Source organism: Chamaea fasciata, unplaced genomic scaffold (assembly GCF_029207755.1).
Source record: "Chamaea fasciata isolate MVZ Bird 193981 ecotype frontalis unplaced genomic scaffold, bChaFas1.0.hap1 SCAF_2, whole genome shotgun sequence".
NCBI classification, from domain to species: Eukaryota; Metazoa; Chordata; class Aves; order Passeriformes; family Sylviidae; genus Chamaea; species Chamaea fasciata.
The window spans coordinates 105,876,188-105,892,785 of NW_027094087.1; the positions used below are offsets into that span (position 1 = coordinate 105,876,188).

Here is a 16,598-nt window from a genome sequence, read left to right on the forward strand (position 1 = left end):
GAGATTCACTCTCCCTGTAACAGGGGGACTGACCATGTTTTGTTGTGCATGCATCTTTTACAGATTCTCAGCAGAATCTGTTACTTGGTACAGATTCTTGAGTAGAAGTGACAGACTTTATATGAAACTGTACCATTGAGCAGCAGGCTGGCAAGGAATAAATGTCGCTCAGGAGTTTAGACATACACAGCTGTAGAGATTGTGAAATTCAACCTCTGCCCTGAAAAATAAATACCTTGAAAAAATTGGGAAATTCTTAAATAGTGACATCAAAATGAGCATAATTATTTTACCTGTAAGATATGAGCCTTTTCTATTCATGAATGACAAGTGAAGAAAAATCTTTTTTTGGAAACAAAAGCACAACAAAACATTTGCTGTTGCCCTGAATACTAATGATGGAAGACTGTTGCTATGGTGATGCTAATTTTAACGCTCTTGCCTGTGGACTTCATATGAACTGCCCGTTTTAACTTTTGCAAATGTCATTTACAAAATGAAAACCCATTAATGACTGGTGAGGGCACAATGTTCCACTTTAATTAGAATAATAAGGAATGCTGATGCACAAAGTACAGGTTTGTGAATTGCTACAAAGCCCACACTGTCAAAATTAATTACCGCTGATGGGGACTTTGTTCTAATTTTTTTTTACCAAAGGAAGCTTTAGAATAATACAACTGTAGCTTGACTTGAAGTTGAAAGCAGGCTCTCCTTTTAATAGCAAGGTGGAATAAAGAAATTTCTGAGACTGACAGTATAGTAAAAAGTACAACAGAGCTTAGAACTCTGACTGAGCCATACTAAAGGAGGACCAGTTTCAGCAAAGGGGAAATACAAGAGCCAATGCTGCCAAGAAAAAAAAAACAAAACTGCTAAATACCATCTCAGAAAAGCAGTTAGGATTTTGAAAAATAGAGTTGATGTTTTTGAAGAATTTAAAAACAAAAATAGATTGAGTGGGTGCTGGGATATGGTTCTGATTTAAGCTAGTGGGATATTGCTGTGGCTTGTTAATTGTGAAGTGCTGAGACAAGTAGATGATGTTTAAAAAAAAACCAGCCTAGATAGTAATAGTAATCTCTTTTTTAATGCACCGAGCCCTTGCAAATCATGAGCATACATCTCTCATGAGAAGGGAAAAAAGTTGCAACTACCATTTCTAATTTTGGGACAATGTCTGAGCATATAAAGGAGGTGCTGTGCTGCTAACAGCGTGTCAGTAGTACTGACTGCAATGAGGAAAGTATACTGCAGTCAAAAGCATCACAGACAGCTGCTGAGAGTACATTATACAGACTAATTGTTATTATTAAATATCTCCATTGTAGCACTGCTTAGAGAATCTAATTTAGAGTCGACATCCATTGTGTTGCATCCCGCATTAACAGAATGCAAACTTGCCTTCTCTTGTGAAGAGCTGAGCTGGTGAAGGACTTGATTTGTCTTTATGCTACGTCTCTGGTTCAGTGTGAGATTGCTGGAAGTGAGACTGGCGTGAGGATGAATAGCTGCTAAAATATTTTTCTAAATTCTCATTCATGATAAACTATGGTTTAATGAGTAGCTGAACTTTCTTCCAGCATGAAATCCACTCTGAATCTATTGGTATATTCCAGTGCTGTTTTAAAATGGTCTGGCCAATTTTGCCCTTGAATTGCTGGCTATTGTGTAAGCCTCTGTACTTAAATACAGCTCTGTACTCAAGACGGCTGGAATTTCATGGTATTGTACTCAAGAGAAATACAATAAAAAGTACAGATTTGACTGAGAATGATTGTGTCTACCAAGTCTGATTGTAAGTTTTTCTGCCCATGATTCATTAACTCAGAACTTGTTTTCCTCTTGCTGTTAGGTTTGTGCAGAGGTAACTGGGTGCTTTGAGGACACTGCACAGCACTGTCATCAAAGACCCTCTTCAGCGAGCACACTCTCGTCATACAGGGCTGTTCAGAGAAGGGCTTGATGCTGAAAATGCCATGGACTATAATTTTTGCAGATAATACCTGTGCTCTGTGTGCTCTGTGCTGCTGCTGAATGCAGCTGTACCTGGTGGGATGCACAGCCATGAGGCAGCTGGCTGCTCTTGAGAGCCAGTGGGCTCAGGGCTAATCCACACTTCTGCAGGACCTTGCCCTATGATATATTATCTCAGAACAAGAAGGGACAAGGCTCTCTTCACTCAGTAGGAAAAACCTTAGCAAATAGTTGAAATTCAGAGGGAGCCAGAAGCAAACAGTAATTTACAAATATGGAACTGATGTGTATTAACAAACTGACACTTTTAAATTAAAGTTTGGTAGCTTCCCAATACACAAAGGTTTAGAATTTGTGGAATTAATCTGAAATAGAGGAAATAATCTTAGAGAATTGCCTCACAGAAAATTGTTACTAAACACTTTACCAAGACAATTAGATTTTTAAAGTTCACTCTCCAGATAAGAAAGTGATATTTCTGACAAAGTCCACTGCCAACACTGATGGACAAAGAATTCAAGGGGTTTAAATTAATGGACCCTGCTGGCATAGAGACTTCTATGGGATCAAGATCACCTCAGTCTTCTTCAAGACATATTGGACACCTGGATAAGAAAGGAATATTTTTGTTCCTTAAAATTCTCTGTTAATCCATGTAAATGGGTAGAATGTAAAAAGTCTCCGCCTTTTGTGCAGAGGTCAGTGAAACATTCCCTGGTACATAACTGAACAATACAGATGCTCCAAACTGTAATCTGGAATTAGATGATGAAAAGAGTAAGAATGCCTCCAATAACTTCTAAGCTCTTCTCACATATTTCATACTATGTGCAATAAAATTTTTTCAGCTATTACAATTCATTTTATGACTATTGTTAATACAGTGTTCTCAGCATCTTTTAATGAGGCAATAATGGCTGAGGCTGAATTAGATTACTGCTAATCAGGAACTGTGTACCAAGTAAAAATCTCCCAAAAGAAGAGAATCAGAAAAAAAAAAGTTGTTTGGTGTTGGAAAAGGAGATAAATTATTTTAAGGAAAAGCAACACTAAATGTGTAAGTAGGCATAAAGTGCATGGGATAGCCAACAGAAGCAGCAAAACACTGTGTAAAATAATAGAAATGTCAACAGAGAAACACTGGTGTTTGAGAAAAAAACATCTATTTTGAGCTTGGGACTATCTAATGGCAAATGCTATAAACAGGACATAAAACTATAATTAACAAGTTTAGAAGTTATCAGCATAACAAAATTAAACAAATTAAACAAAACTGTGAAAGGAGAGGTGAGAAAGTAGAATAAAGAGGGTGGTGGGCTGGAGGCAGAGTTTCCAGTGGGAGGAGTGCATCTGCAAAGGGAGCATGAGAAAGAAGGTACAGAAGAAACAAACAGTAAATTATTGCAAGGGAAAGCCTGACAGCAAGCCAAGAGAAGGCATGAAAGGACAGCAACAAGATGGTTTGTTGAAAGTGGTGGAATGACCTAGAAGAAAGTGAACACTGAAAAGATTCTTGGAACTGGACAGCAGGAAATTGTTAGTGACCTTATTAAGAGCTGTTTTAAGGAGAAAATGGAACAGAAGCTGGAAATGACTGTGCAGAAAAAAAAAAAAGCAAAAAACAAAAAAACAAAAAACAAAACAACAAAACATGGACTGGAAAAAGGCACAAATTCCAAGAAGAAGGAGGCCAATGTTCTGCATATTGAACAGTGTTAGAGAAAAGATTTGTTTTGTTTTGTCAAGGGCAGTCCAGAAGAGAAGCTTCCATGTAAGGAAAGAAGGAGCAGATAAGCTTCAAAGAAAATACATCACTAGAAATCTAAAGTCCTAAACAAGTCATTTTGACATGCTCCTAATGTATTAAGGGACTGAAGAAGTTAAGCAAATAGACTTGATCTCTAATACTCAGCTACTTGATGTCCCTTGCTAATTTCTTGTTGTGAAGTATACCATCTGTAACTTGCTATTACTCCAAAGAAACTTGTTGCAAACAAGATTTTTCTCCTTCACCAAATAGTGCATTTCAATGCTATTTCCCTCACTGTGACAAGCTTTTTTCCTTGAATTCCTACTGCTGCATAGTATTATGGCTGCAGCTTGATGAATATGCTTTCCTTTGTTGGGAACAGATATATAGTTTATCACTGGCTGAGTAGTCCTCTTTCTTTTAGGATAATTTTAAGTAGTGTTCACAAAACAAACAGACAAACAAAACTAAACAAAAAAGCCAAACAACAACAAAAAAACCCCAAACCCAAAAACTTCTTAAAAAATCCAAACAAAAACCACGCAAAAAACACAAACCGAAACAAAACCAAAAAAAACCCACCACAAAGAAACAAAAAACCACATAAACAAACAAACAAACAAACAAACAAACAAAATCCCCCAGAGTCCCCCCCAAAAATAAAATCCAAACATATTGAAATTGATGATTATTCAGATTTGTGCCTGGTGTAATTTTAGTTTAGGGCTACTTCAAGAAAATCATATCATTTTAATCCAAACAAAATTTAGAGCTGTCTAATGTGCTTTTCAGTTACCTCTGAAAGTACAGAATATGGCTGTCACTTAGAGCCAGCTTTCCCTTTGTGTTTCACAAAGGCAATTACAAAACACACAGCAATTTTTGAATTATAAATGCAAGCCCTCTATACTGATTGAAACCACCATTGTGGGGTTTATATTTAAAAAAAACAACCAACCCAAAGCCTATCGTTTTGGTTGGTGAATATCTCTAAGTGATATTTCATCTACAGAGTTTAGTTTTATGTTTTACACTGAGTAAAATTTCAGACTTTTTTAAATGAACTTGAACTAGCATTGTCTCATAGAAGGCGCATTGAATATCAACACTGCTGTGAATGCAAACTTTAATATTCAATGACTATGTTTTTATAGTCAAGGATCAGCAAAACAGCAAAAAAGTAATTGAACATCATGTGGTAGCTAAAAGCTGATTAATAAAAGTATTTCACATTGGAACTTCTCATTTACTAACAAAATCTGCTCAGTAAAATTGGCAACTGCAGTATGACTGGAGCTGGTGATAAAATGGAAGCAGAGGATGCTTTCAAGCACAGAAGTAAATGCAAATTAATGACATGCAACACTGTAATCAAGATGTAAGAAAAACTACCATAAATGTAGGCTTCTTTACTTCGGAACTTCTCTGAGTTTAGCTGTTTAGTCATATTTATCAAACGCAGTACATGATTTATACATTCCAGGGATTCTCAGCAAACAGGATTAAAAAAAGAAACCCTCACTGATGAGAATTTTACTTTAAACACTTTTCAAATTGTTCCTTAACTGTTTGAGCAGAGGGAGTCCTGGAGTAACAGAATGCACATACGTGCATATAAGGTATTTTTTAACCTTAAGATTCCTATCAAATTTGCATTTTTAGACCTTCAAGTGAACCCTTCATTGAGGGAATATTCACCTAAGAGTTTGTTTCATATTGTTATTCTCTCTATGTTTATATCTGAAACTAAATTACACACTGGTTTCCTTAGGGACATATCCACTCTTTATGGCTGTATCCTATTTTCTGCAGCTGCTGTTGTTGCATCAAGTCACATTTGCAATTGCTTTCACTTTTTTCCTATGCTTTCAAAAAAGGTGCATAGGTAAGGTCACCTAAGAGCAATGCCATTGATGAAGTCCTAAAGTTAAAGGCAGTTAAGCAGACTTAAATTGAAGATGAAACATTAGGTAAAAATTACTGGTTTGGGAGGACATATGCAGCTTCTGATTTTCTAATGAAGTTGCAGTTTTTCTGTCTTTCAGCCTGCAGCAGAATCTGTTCACCTTTTGTCACATTCTTTACAATGTTAAATTGTGTATCCCTTTGCTAATAGAACCTCCATGATAGCAAATGGTGGATTGGAAAACAGTGCTTGGAAACAAAAAATATTTTAGTATTCAGTATTTTTATTTAACTGAAATTTTATTTCTTTTTATTTATCTTCCTCATATTTCTTTATTCCATATTTTTCAGGTCAATACATTTGTATGACCATACACCCTTAAGCAAACATCTCCTTGAGACGTCTGTGAGCAAGTTACTGCTGCAAAAGCATCTCTTAATCATTAACAAAGTATAACAACCGTGTCTCAACAAGAAAAGCTTTGGGTTATGATTAAAATCTTATCATAGTGCTCCATGTCGCATATATAGTTGAGGTGTTTGTATGAAGTTATCTATTCCCATGACAAACAGTAATTTTTTAGCAACTCTTTACACTTTAACTCCATGCCTATAACATTTCTTTCTTACAATTTTCCTTAGTATGCTTCATGCAGAGTGTCATAACCCTCAAGCATTAAAAATTTTACATTTTCTCCAATAATGCAGCTTTTGAGGAAAAGAAATTGAGCTAAATTTGTTGAAAAATGAAGCCCAGAAAAATGTATCGTTGCCCCTCTACTCCTGTATTACCTCTGCAGTAGTGAACAGAAAAAATATCTTGATAAAGAAAACTGGGAGACAAATACATAATAAAATTCAAAAGGCAATCTGGGTTCTTTACTAGCCAGATATCTAATACTTAAACATTGAAATAATAGAAACTATCCTAGCAGACATCTAGGTAAATATAAAATACCTGAATGAGATTGTATTATCATGGTTTTAAATATTTAGATTTCTTTAAAACCTTTGCCTACTGCATAAAAATTTTAACATTAAACTCCACATCTCAATTGACCATTTAATCTCATTAACATAATAGGGCATAAGTTCACATTATAAAGTGTGAAGTACATAAGTGAAGAATAAAACTAAAAAAGTGAAGAATAAAATAACAACTTTGCACATACTTAGAGGAACCTTAATTCTTAGTAATTTATTGCTGTGTTGAGTTTGTGCCCCCCTCAAGCTCCCAAACTAACACCTACATATGGCATTTATGCTAACAAATTTTGGTCCTGCTGAAAAAGAGGAGGGAGGACCTTGACACACAGAGTGGGTGGGTGATAATGAGCAAAGTTTGACCTCTACTCACTATTCTACACTGTAGGCTGTATACACCACCCAGTGACCCTGCTAGGCTCGTTATATAAAGGGTGCTGCTTGTGTTATACCATAATCTCATTTTCTGAGCTCAATTGCCATGGAAAATGCAATGCCACGAATGCTTGTTACAAAAATTACTTGTGAGAAAAGCAATTCATTCAGAGATGAGATGCATTTTTTAATGGTTTGTTTTTCTTAAATTATCTAGCCAGAAATTTCCTAATATCAAAGTTTATCTAATGAATATTTGAAATTCAAAACAAGTAAGGAGCCTGCAGGAAGCTGCCCAACCTAAAGATCATGTTTGAAAATATAATTTGTGTCATAAAATTCAACTTTTAAAACAGAAAGTGAGAAATAAGCAAAATTAATATAGATGATTTGGTCATTTTTAACCTATTCATTAGAATCCTTCCTTAAGTCTAACTGCAACCTTGCTGAAATTTATATAGTTCCAATTAATTCATTTTATGTGCCCCATGAATCTGTAGCTCCTAAGTGTAGTAGATACACAAACTAGTTCTCAAGATTTAAGGTTTAAAGATAAGGATATCACAGGACTGATGTGCAACACAGAACTGATTTCAAGTATTACTTGACAAGAAGAAAAAAAAATCATTGAAAGGCATCCCATTAGGAGAAAAATGGGCCCAATAATCCATAGTCATGATTCAGTAAGTAAAGACTAAACAAATCTCTCATGGCAAGAAGTGTTTGCAGAGTCGGGTGCAGAATATTTTGAAAAATACAAAGTAATTGCAGTCAGCAGGAGAACTGGTGTCTTAGAAGGTCAGAGAAAGAATACATTCAAGAGTAGTTCAGCAGGATCCATGAATTAATTTTGAAAAAGAATCCAGGAAAACACCTGACCCTGCCCTGACAGACAGGCCACTTAAGGAAATAGAAAGAGCCCAGCTGGCGTGGCCGATTATTGCACTCTCAGTCTGCTCTGGGTTGTTGCATGGCCTCAGGTGCCAATATGAGAACATTCCTCAGTCAGCCAAGGCTGTGCATCCACAGCACATAGAGCTGGAATTGTAAATTATACCTGGCCATACCCACTGCTTTCTCACAGGTGTTGAGACCTTTCTTAAAGCACAATTAGCAATTACACTCCTGCCTTATTTTAGACTGGAGATCACAAAGAGGACAAAAAAAGGCACAGTAGATGAAGCGGAATAAATTTAATGCCGACTCCCTTATTATACGGATGGAATTTTTCTTGTGTGAAATGGAGAAATTGTCTTATTTGTGGAGGTGGCTGCATTTGAAGGGACACTGGACCAAGGGCAATGCAGGCAATAGATGTGACAAGTGCTGCTTTGGAGAAGCTGTCAGTCTTTGGAGGAAAAAAAGGAAGTATGAGACTTCTTGATATAACAAGAATATGTAAGGAATCTGAGATATTGTTCCCCATTGCCTTGAATATTACATTGGACAGTTGTCAGAAGTTGTCTCCTCTTTGTCTGTCATCTAAATTAAGTACGTAAGTGATCTTAAAAAAAAAAAAAAAGAAAATTCTGACAGGCAAATCTTGCTATTTTTTTCCTGATGTGTCTAATCTTTTCAAGTTCAAAGCATTCCAGTGGAAATCAAACATAATTCCTATTTTAGAATCCTGCTTATTAACCACACTGTTTAAAAGATGGGCTTTGAGTAGATGGCAATACATTTTAGCTATCAGGAGCAGCTGTAAAATCTACTTTTTAATGGAAGATTTGGCATATACTCTATAAAACAGGACCATATTGTATAGATGTCACTCAACTTTGTAAAGCTTATATTGGCTATGCAATTTTTCATTCATTTACTTCAGTTAAGTGTCGCCAGGCTACATTTAACAACTGGAGTAAAACAAAGATAATGGAAATGAAGTAAAATTCAAGCAAAAATCACATTCAGCTTACAATAAATGTATCAACTTCAGGTATGATAAAAGTTAAATATTTAAAGGTATGTAATTATATTCTACTACACTATAAATACATGAACTCCTTGTACAGGACCGAAAGTTTACTTTTTCACACTATTGCCTATAAAAACAGTTCATATATTTATCTCCCAGTCCCAGAGCACGAAAGCAATGACTAGCTGGATTAAATAGATTTAAAATGTTGCTATATTCCCTTTAATTAGAAAAACAGGAAATTCAGATTTCATCTAAAATTCTTGCCCAGCTCATTACCTGCATAACATATCTTAAGATTTAACCTGGCAAAAAATTACCCTTGCATTGTTTAACCCCTCTGTAGTACTTAAGACTATATACTCATGAACATTTGCACTGAGTGAATTTGAAAACAAAGCTTAAGAGCTTTACTCTCCACTGTGAGCAGTGTCCCATCAAGAGGACCAGGTGCTGTGTGGGCACCCAAGGAAGCTGCTCTCCAACCTCTACAACTGGAGCTATGTTTATGGAGGGAAAGCACATGGTTTGCCACACAGCCCCAAACCAGAGGCTATAGCCCTGCCCTCAGCCCCCACATTAGCTAGGATATACTAAAGTTGCTGCTGAGTACTTATAATTAATTTAAAAACAAATTAAATCCCCTTCAGTTGCGTCTGATGTGAGGGCAGTAACTCCCTGCTGACAGATGGTAACGAGGAGCAGACCCACGATATCTTTCTTGAGTGCTCTTGCTCAGTCAGCAGGAACACATCTGTTTGTAACCTCTGCTTTCATTATAAAGGTAGTTAAAGGCTCAGGATTTCTCATTTATTTACATTCTGAGTTTAAATTTTTGTGACAAGTTTTGGAACCAAGGCTTCACAACCCTACAAATCATAAAGAAAATCTCTGCACTTGGACAAACCTCTAAGAAATATCATTTAGGTTTTTATGCCAGACAGAATTTACATCACATAAAAGCAAACTAAAAAGTATTATGTTTTTTCTTTCCTTCACAATAGTTTCAATTTTCCTATGCAGAGTTCAGAATTGAAAGACAGGAAAAAATTGTAATAACTATGCTTTTAAGAAGCCAAAATAATACCTCTTTTTTTTTTTTTTTTTTTTTTTTTTTTTTTTTTTTTTTTTTTGTATTTTGTATTTTGTAGCTAGGTTAACTGTCAGCCGTACACATAGTTTTCGTAGCTTGCTCACAGCTTCACTCACTACATATACATAATCATACATTATTTATTTATGGTTCTCCATGTCTCTCTCTGCTCTGTCTGACAGATATTTCCTACTTCCCTTTGTGCCTTGTACTTATCTACATTCTGCAGAAGAAACAATTAACCCAAGTGATTTTCTCAGAACAGCATCTCTTCACTTTTTATCTTAGCAGAATTTAATTCAGATACATTCATTTATCCTGTCTCTAAGTGGAACAAAAGTAAAAGAATCATGGTTTTAATCTGTTTGCTTTTACAATGAAAACTCAGGGGTCTTAGCTTTTTTTTTCTGTGTTGAAATTCTGCATGGTTAAACAACAATTGAGAGGGAGATTAAAAATTAAGACAACAAAGAAATATGTTTATAGAAACTGGCCTGCTAGATCTCCAGTGTGAAGTAGGGAAAGAATGAAGGATCTGAAACTAGCAAAAATGTATGTCACAAGCTGATATATTAAATGCAAATCAAATATTCTCATAGGAAACTACAATGTGGAAGAGAGTGAGCAAATGGAGATGCCTTGTCCTTGGAGTTAGTTCATTGCATAGCTAATTTGTAGAGAGAGCCTCACATGGATCTTCTCAAGGAGTCAAAGCTGTGCTCCTGAGAATCCAGCTTTGTCCTCGGCAGGACAAAGTTCAGTGAACTGCTATAATCTGTATAAGAAAATAAGCTTGGCTGAGAAATAACTTGGAAGGTTTCCTTTGTGGGAAGCACTGAGATGAAAGACTACTGTATTTTTGCAGAAGCATTTTAAATCCTTCAAAAGAATGGGCATAGCAAGAGGGTAAGAAGACAGACACTATTAACTGGCAAGCTAGATACATGGAAGAAGAATAATGTCAAAGATTAGTACAAATATAGAAGTCACACCTACTACATTTTAACACATTCACGATGGCAGGACTCTTGAATATTTTTTTAGAGAGAAAGTATGTTGCAGACTTCAATCCCACTCCTCCTCTTTAATCTGGGGCAACAGAGATCTCCTAGCACTGAGTAATGGCCAAATTTGCAGAGCAGAGGATAAGAGACAGACAAGAGAGATGCCAACACGGTTCAGAGTAGAGCTGCTTAATGTCCCCTTGTGCCCTGGGAGGGCAGACACTGCAGAGGGACTGGGTCATGCAGCAGGACCAGACACTTCTTCTGGTGCTGCAAAATGGAAAGTAGACACTTGATTTGCTACCTGTCACAGCTTCGGAGAAGCTCCTCTATCTGTTTGATTGGAAGATAAGAGTATGCTTGTGCATGCATGCACATATGAGATCCCTTCCATCATGTGGTGAGCTCTGCTAAAATGTGATCTAACCTGAATTACGATGTAAAAATCCACAGCCTCCCTACGTTTATTATCTACCTTTTTTAGAATTTGAGACTTTTTAAAATCTTTTGACACATATTCAGTAGTAGTCTTTGAGGTATGCATTTTTCCATTTGCTTTTCAGGTTTCTAATGTAAAGTAATTGCCTGTTTTGTCTTCTAAAAACTTAAATTTAGAAATTTTAATGAGTACCTAAAACATTAATAAGGAGTACAGACATGCCTGTGCCTGTTTCTTCTTTTCCATTTTGTAGGTTGCACTGCAGTAAGAGCAGGATCAAGGTCTTCAAAGAACAGGACTGATTAAACTGAAAACTATTTTTTCATAGTCCTCTCCTTTTGTAATCTAATAAAACCTTTAAATTCTGCACTAGGCACAAGGAATATGTCAAGGAGAAAAAAGATCAAAATGAAAAGGATTGGATAAAATGTGTTTTCAAGGAATTCTACATGTTTTACCTCAGAGGCAAAGCAGAAGGTTTTTTTAACTCAGTAGCACTTGGTCTGAGCAAGTGCTCAGTGCCCCAGCAGCCATGTCCCCCTGAAACTTTGGGATGCTTCTGCTGTCCTGGAACACAAAAACTAGATTTCCTCAGTTTGCAGGGGAAGAGAAGGGTGGGCCTGAAGTTCTGGTCTAGCTTGTCATCTCCATAAGGAGGGAAGCACATGAAAGGGTGGAAGGAAATGCAGCAGCCGAAGCAAGGTCATTGAAAGACAATTTTCATGGGGCTGACACTAGGCCAAGAAACCACCAATTTCCAGACACCCAGAACAGCTGAAGCAGGTTGTACATTGTTGAAAATCATGATAATCATGTTCATGGCAATGTTCCTTATACAAATACAATTTGAAAAACACATCCCCTCAAAACCAACTGGTGTGAATAAACTCAAGAGGGAATTTATTGAAGTAATGGCATTAGAAGCAACTAGTTGCTACAGATTAATCAACTGTATACAAATGAAATTTTAACCAGGAAAATCACAGGTCTTGAAGATACCTAACCATAAATGAACATTGGTGCTGAAGACTTAGCATGAAGTACTGCCTGATTTAGGGATTATTGAGTGCATAATCACCACAAATGGGCAAGTGATGAGATAAAACATTTAATCATCAAGGAAAAAACAGATAAAATGAAAACGAGTAAAATGTGTAACAAATTCGGCTAATGAAGAGGGTTAACGCCAATATTCTACATTGATGACAGAAAGAAAATTATGTAAACATGAAGAGAATGCTACCTGTATCTTCTTAGTCTTCATTAAGTTCTTTTGGAGAATTAACAACTAAGAAAGAAGTAATGCATTGAAGATTAGAAAGAAAGTGTTTATTTTAAAGGCCAAAAAGGTACAGAAAACAATTTAGTTGTTTGCAATTATGAAATATGAGTGATGAGAATGAATGAAAAAAAAATGACTGAGGATAGCTGGGGAAGGCACTAGATATATCAGCTCAGTAAAAGGCATTAAAACTTGACCACTTTCTTTCATATCTCAAGGACAGCAAGTTTTTCCATAAAAGATTAAATTAAAACTTTAATTAAACTAGTAATGTATGACAGATGTACTTGACCCCTTAACCAAACTATCAGTAATTTGGTACAGACTTCAAAGCAAGTAAAGACCTAAGCTGTAGCCAGTCCAAGAACTCTTCTAGAAACTCCCAAAGGGGCAGAGTGACCCAGAGAGCATCGATGCACATGAGCTTGGAACACTGTGTGAGTAATGCATGAACAGCAGGTGGCTTTGCCAGGGGTCTTTTATCAAAGAACAAAGAAGGCTGTTGGTACAAGGAGGTTCACACATACGCTTCCTCCTGTATTAAATTTGACTACAAGCCAAGCACTTTATGCCCTAGCTTTGACAGCCTCAGGGAGCCACCTTTGCGCTCTCCCTGCTGGGCAGTGTGGCTGCACGGCAGTGACCTCCCCTTGCCCTGGGACAACTCTCAAGGTTATTCCTTGAGGCAGAGACTTTTCTACAAATAACCAAACCAATTTGAATTCTCTAAACTAGAACTGGACTAGTCCTTGTAGCTGGGACTCCTCTCAAGGGCTGAGATTCCTTACCTGAGACTAAGAAATCCTTCCTTACCCAAGGTGGAGAAACCCCTCACTTATGGATCCTTGGTAAGTGGCTGGTAGCATGCTAAATAAATATTAATGAAATCTATGGAAATTATTCCTTTAGACACAGGCCATTGTCCTAGTCTGAGACTAAGTCTGGACCTAGATACAGCTAAGCTACATCAGGACTTTACATGCAAAGGGGTCTGCTCTGGAACTCATGACCCATTGGGAGAGTCTAACACCCTTTGGATCTTTGGTCAATGTGTAAATAATTTGAAATAGATTTGAACTTGATTTTCCTTTGTATTTTATAGTAACTATATAGAGTGAACATTGCCATTGAACTTTATTAAGATTCACTTTTATAAATTCATATTAAACCCACTCTTGTTAATACCTCTGACAGTGATTCTTCAAGTGATCTGAATCACTCATTTATGACAAACTAGTGTAGCTGGCAGGATCCTAAATCAGGATCCATGGCATAATGCTGCAATTGTTTATGGTTTTTAAAATGGTTTTCAAAGTGAACAAAATAAACATATTCCTTTGAATTTGTAAATGGCCTAGAACAGAAGACTAAAAAGTAGGGAGGAGTAAGGAACACCAGCACTGACCATTTTAGCCAGTTCCCCCTAGCTGCTGGATGTGAGTGGCACAGACAGTGGTGCCAAGCACAGCATGAAGTGCATTTTGTGCCTGCTTTAAGAATTGCCAAACTCCCCTCCCAACAATGGCAAGTCATGCCATGTGAAAGAGAAAAGGAGGATCTTTGTCTTCATGTTCGTGCCATAAACTGAGTTTTAGATGCCAGAGCACTGACTTGCTTTCCAACCTGTCTGTGGTAGACTGCCCCTCCTTCTTGACAGAGTTTTCCAGTTTCTTCATGACTGTTTCATTATTCATAGCCAAATGCAAACATCAGAAAATTTACAAGATTAATGCAACAGTAAACCAGCTTAGCCAGGTATAACTGAACCTCTGAACTGCACCACAGAGTTTCCTTCATGCATAACTCAAATACTTGTTCTAAGGCTGCTGTGGAAGTTCACCCAGTTGTGATAGTTGCAAGTGAAGTGCCACTGCAAGAGCTCTCCGCAACCAAATGGCTTCAGTGACATTAGCTGAGCTTCCAAAGTGTTTAGGGAGCATGAAGAGGAGCCATGGAAATAGGTGTATTAAAGAATACCCATGTCTTTGTTACTCTCACTACAGTGTTTATAGCTGGTATTTCATCACCTGTTTCCTTCAGAAGTAGGATAAGTAGTTCAAAGCGCATGTTACAGGAAAAGAACTCAAATGAGAAGAAAAGAAATGCATTAAACCATCTTTTTTGTTGTTGTGTGGTGGCTCTGTTTAGGGCATGAGAAGCGGGTATTTCCAAATTGTGATTTTTTAAAAATGTCTTTCTCATTTGTTGTGCACACACAACTCTTAAAGCAAACTAGCTTAATTTGGAAACTAAACTCAAAAAGATTAGGCTTTAGGGACTAATTGCCCCATGTAATTCCTCAGCTATGCACTTTACCAAGTACTATCCCTAAAGGAATGCATAGTATTGAGTATATGCATTTAAAACCATTATAAATTATTAAAATTATTATTTAATAAATTATTATAAACCTTTTAAAATTGTAGGGTTAAAAAACCCCCTAGTGTATCACATTTACAACTGCAATTCAGAATGCTTGGGTTTTTTAGGTTTTGCAAAACTTGCCAAACATATACATAGAGGGCAATGGCACAATTTAAACTATAATCCAGGTACCTCAAAGCTGCTTTAATTTATTTGGAGTTGATTTATAGTAGCATAAACCCAAACAACTTACAAATCAGCGTATCCTACTGTGTTTTTAGATAACTAGCACACTTCTGTGAAATGTATTGCAGGTTTTTTAGACACTATAGAAGCAATTCACAATCATTTAAGGAAATTACTCTTTCCTCTTAAATAAGAAATGTAAACAGCTGGAATGAATTACTGTTTATACTCACTTGATATAATACGGCACTTTGTTTGGTGAGATTGCCCTCTCCCAGGGGCCTTGGACAGAGGCTGTTAACAACAAACAAGCAAATAAATAAATAAATAACTGCACACATACATTCATACATACAAACATACCTAGAAGAGAAACGAGGAGGTCAAACAGGAAAGACAACGTTAATCTCTAGAATTACAATTTTACACTCGGCCACGTTGATACAGGTCTGTTTGCTCAGTTGCCCATGAAGGCAGGAAGGATTAACCTGCTGTTCTGAAACTTCTGTCCTAATCTGAGAGAAATTGAACTCATTCAGCTGCAAAGATAAATACAAAAACTCCTTGAAAGCTAAGCTTACAGAACAGATACGAAGCAGAGCAAGCAACCTATCTTTCTGGCATGCTCTTTTATAGGATTCCTCCTGCTAAGGTGTTTGACTGGGTTTTCTTCTATTTCTTTCCTTGTGTGGTCAGCACATCCCATCCTTCTAAGAACAGAATTATGCACTTGTTTACATTTTATGTTGAGTGGCGTTACACTGAGAGACCATCTAAGTATTTTGTTTGTTATTCTCTTGCTGATTTGTTCTAAATGGTGGACATTTTTAGTTTTATTTGTCCACATTACTAATTGTGTCTTACTGCCTTCCAATATGGAAGTAATGGACAAAATAATGGACAAAATGATAGCATGATCACAACAAATAGAGAGGAAATCATTTGGCTATCATGGTGTTATATGTCGAAATCAGCTTACAACACAATGAAAATATTTTTGCAAAAGAGGTTTTTATAAAACTCATTTGACAAAAAAATTTATAAATTATTTTTTATTAGAAGCAGAAATGATTTATAGTTCAGGCATAATCAGAGAGATAATTTTTTTATTAAGAGGTTTTTATCTGTCAAAAAAAGTAGAACCAAGAGTTTTCCTTCTTTAATATAATGATTAAAACAGAAAACGTAAGAAAAGTCATCTAATGGAGGAAAAAAAAGCCTGTTTGCTTCACACAGTATAACCCTTCTTTCTAGTGCCCCCTGCTGTTCACAAAGGAAAGAAATTGTTACTAGGACAACTAGCAATTAGCTCCTTGACCATCTC

General features: G+C 36.5%; 1 protein-coding gene across 13 annotated transcripts in view; it reads right to left on the bottom strand.

The window, feature by feature from the left end:
* Nucleotides 1–16,598, bottom strand: part of DMD (dystrophin) — a 990,047-nt gene that overhangs the window by 100,927 nt on the left and 872,522 nt on the right. For all 13 annotated transcript variants that reach the window (XM_066176982.1, XM_066176984.1, XM_066176989.1 and 10 more), the window contains one exon: nucleotides 15,508–15,568. In XM_066176982.1, coding sequence (XP_066033079.1) covers nucleotides 15,508–15,568 — 61 coding nt within the window. The remainder of the gene's footprint in view (nucleotides 1–15,507; nucleotides 15,569–16,598) is intronic.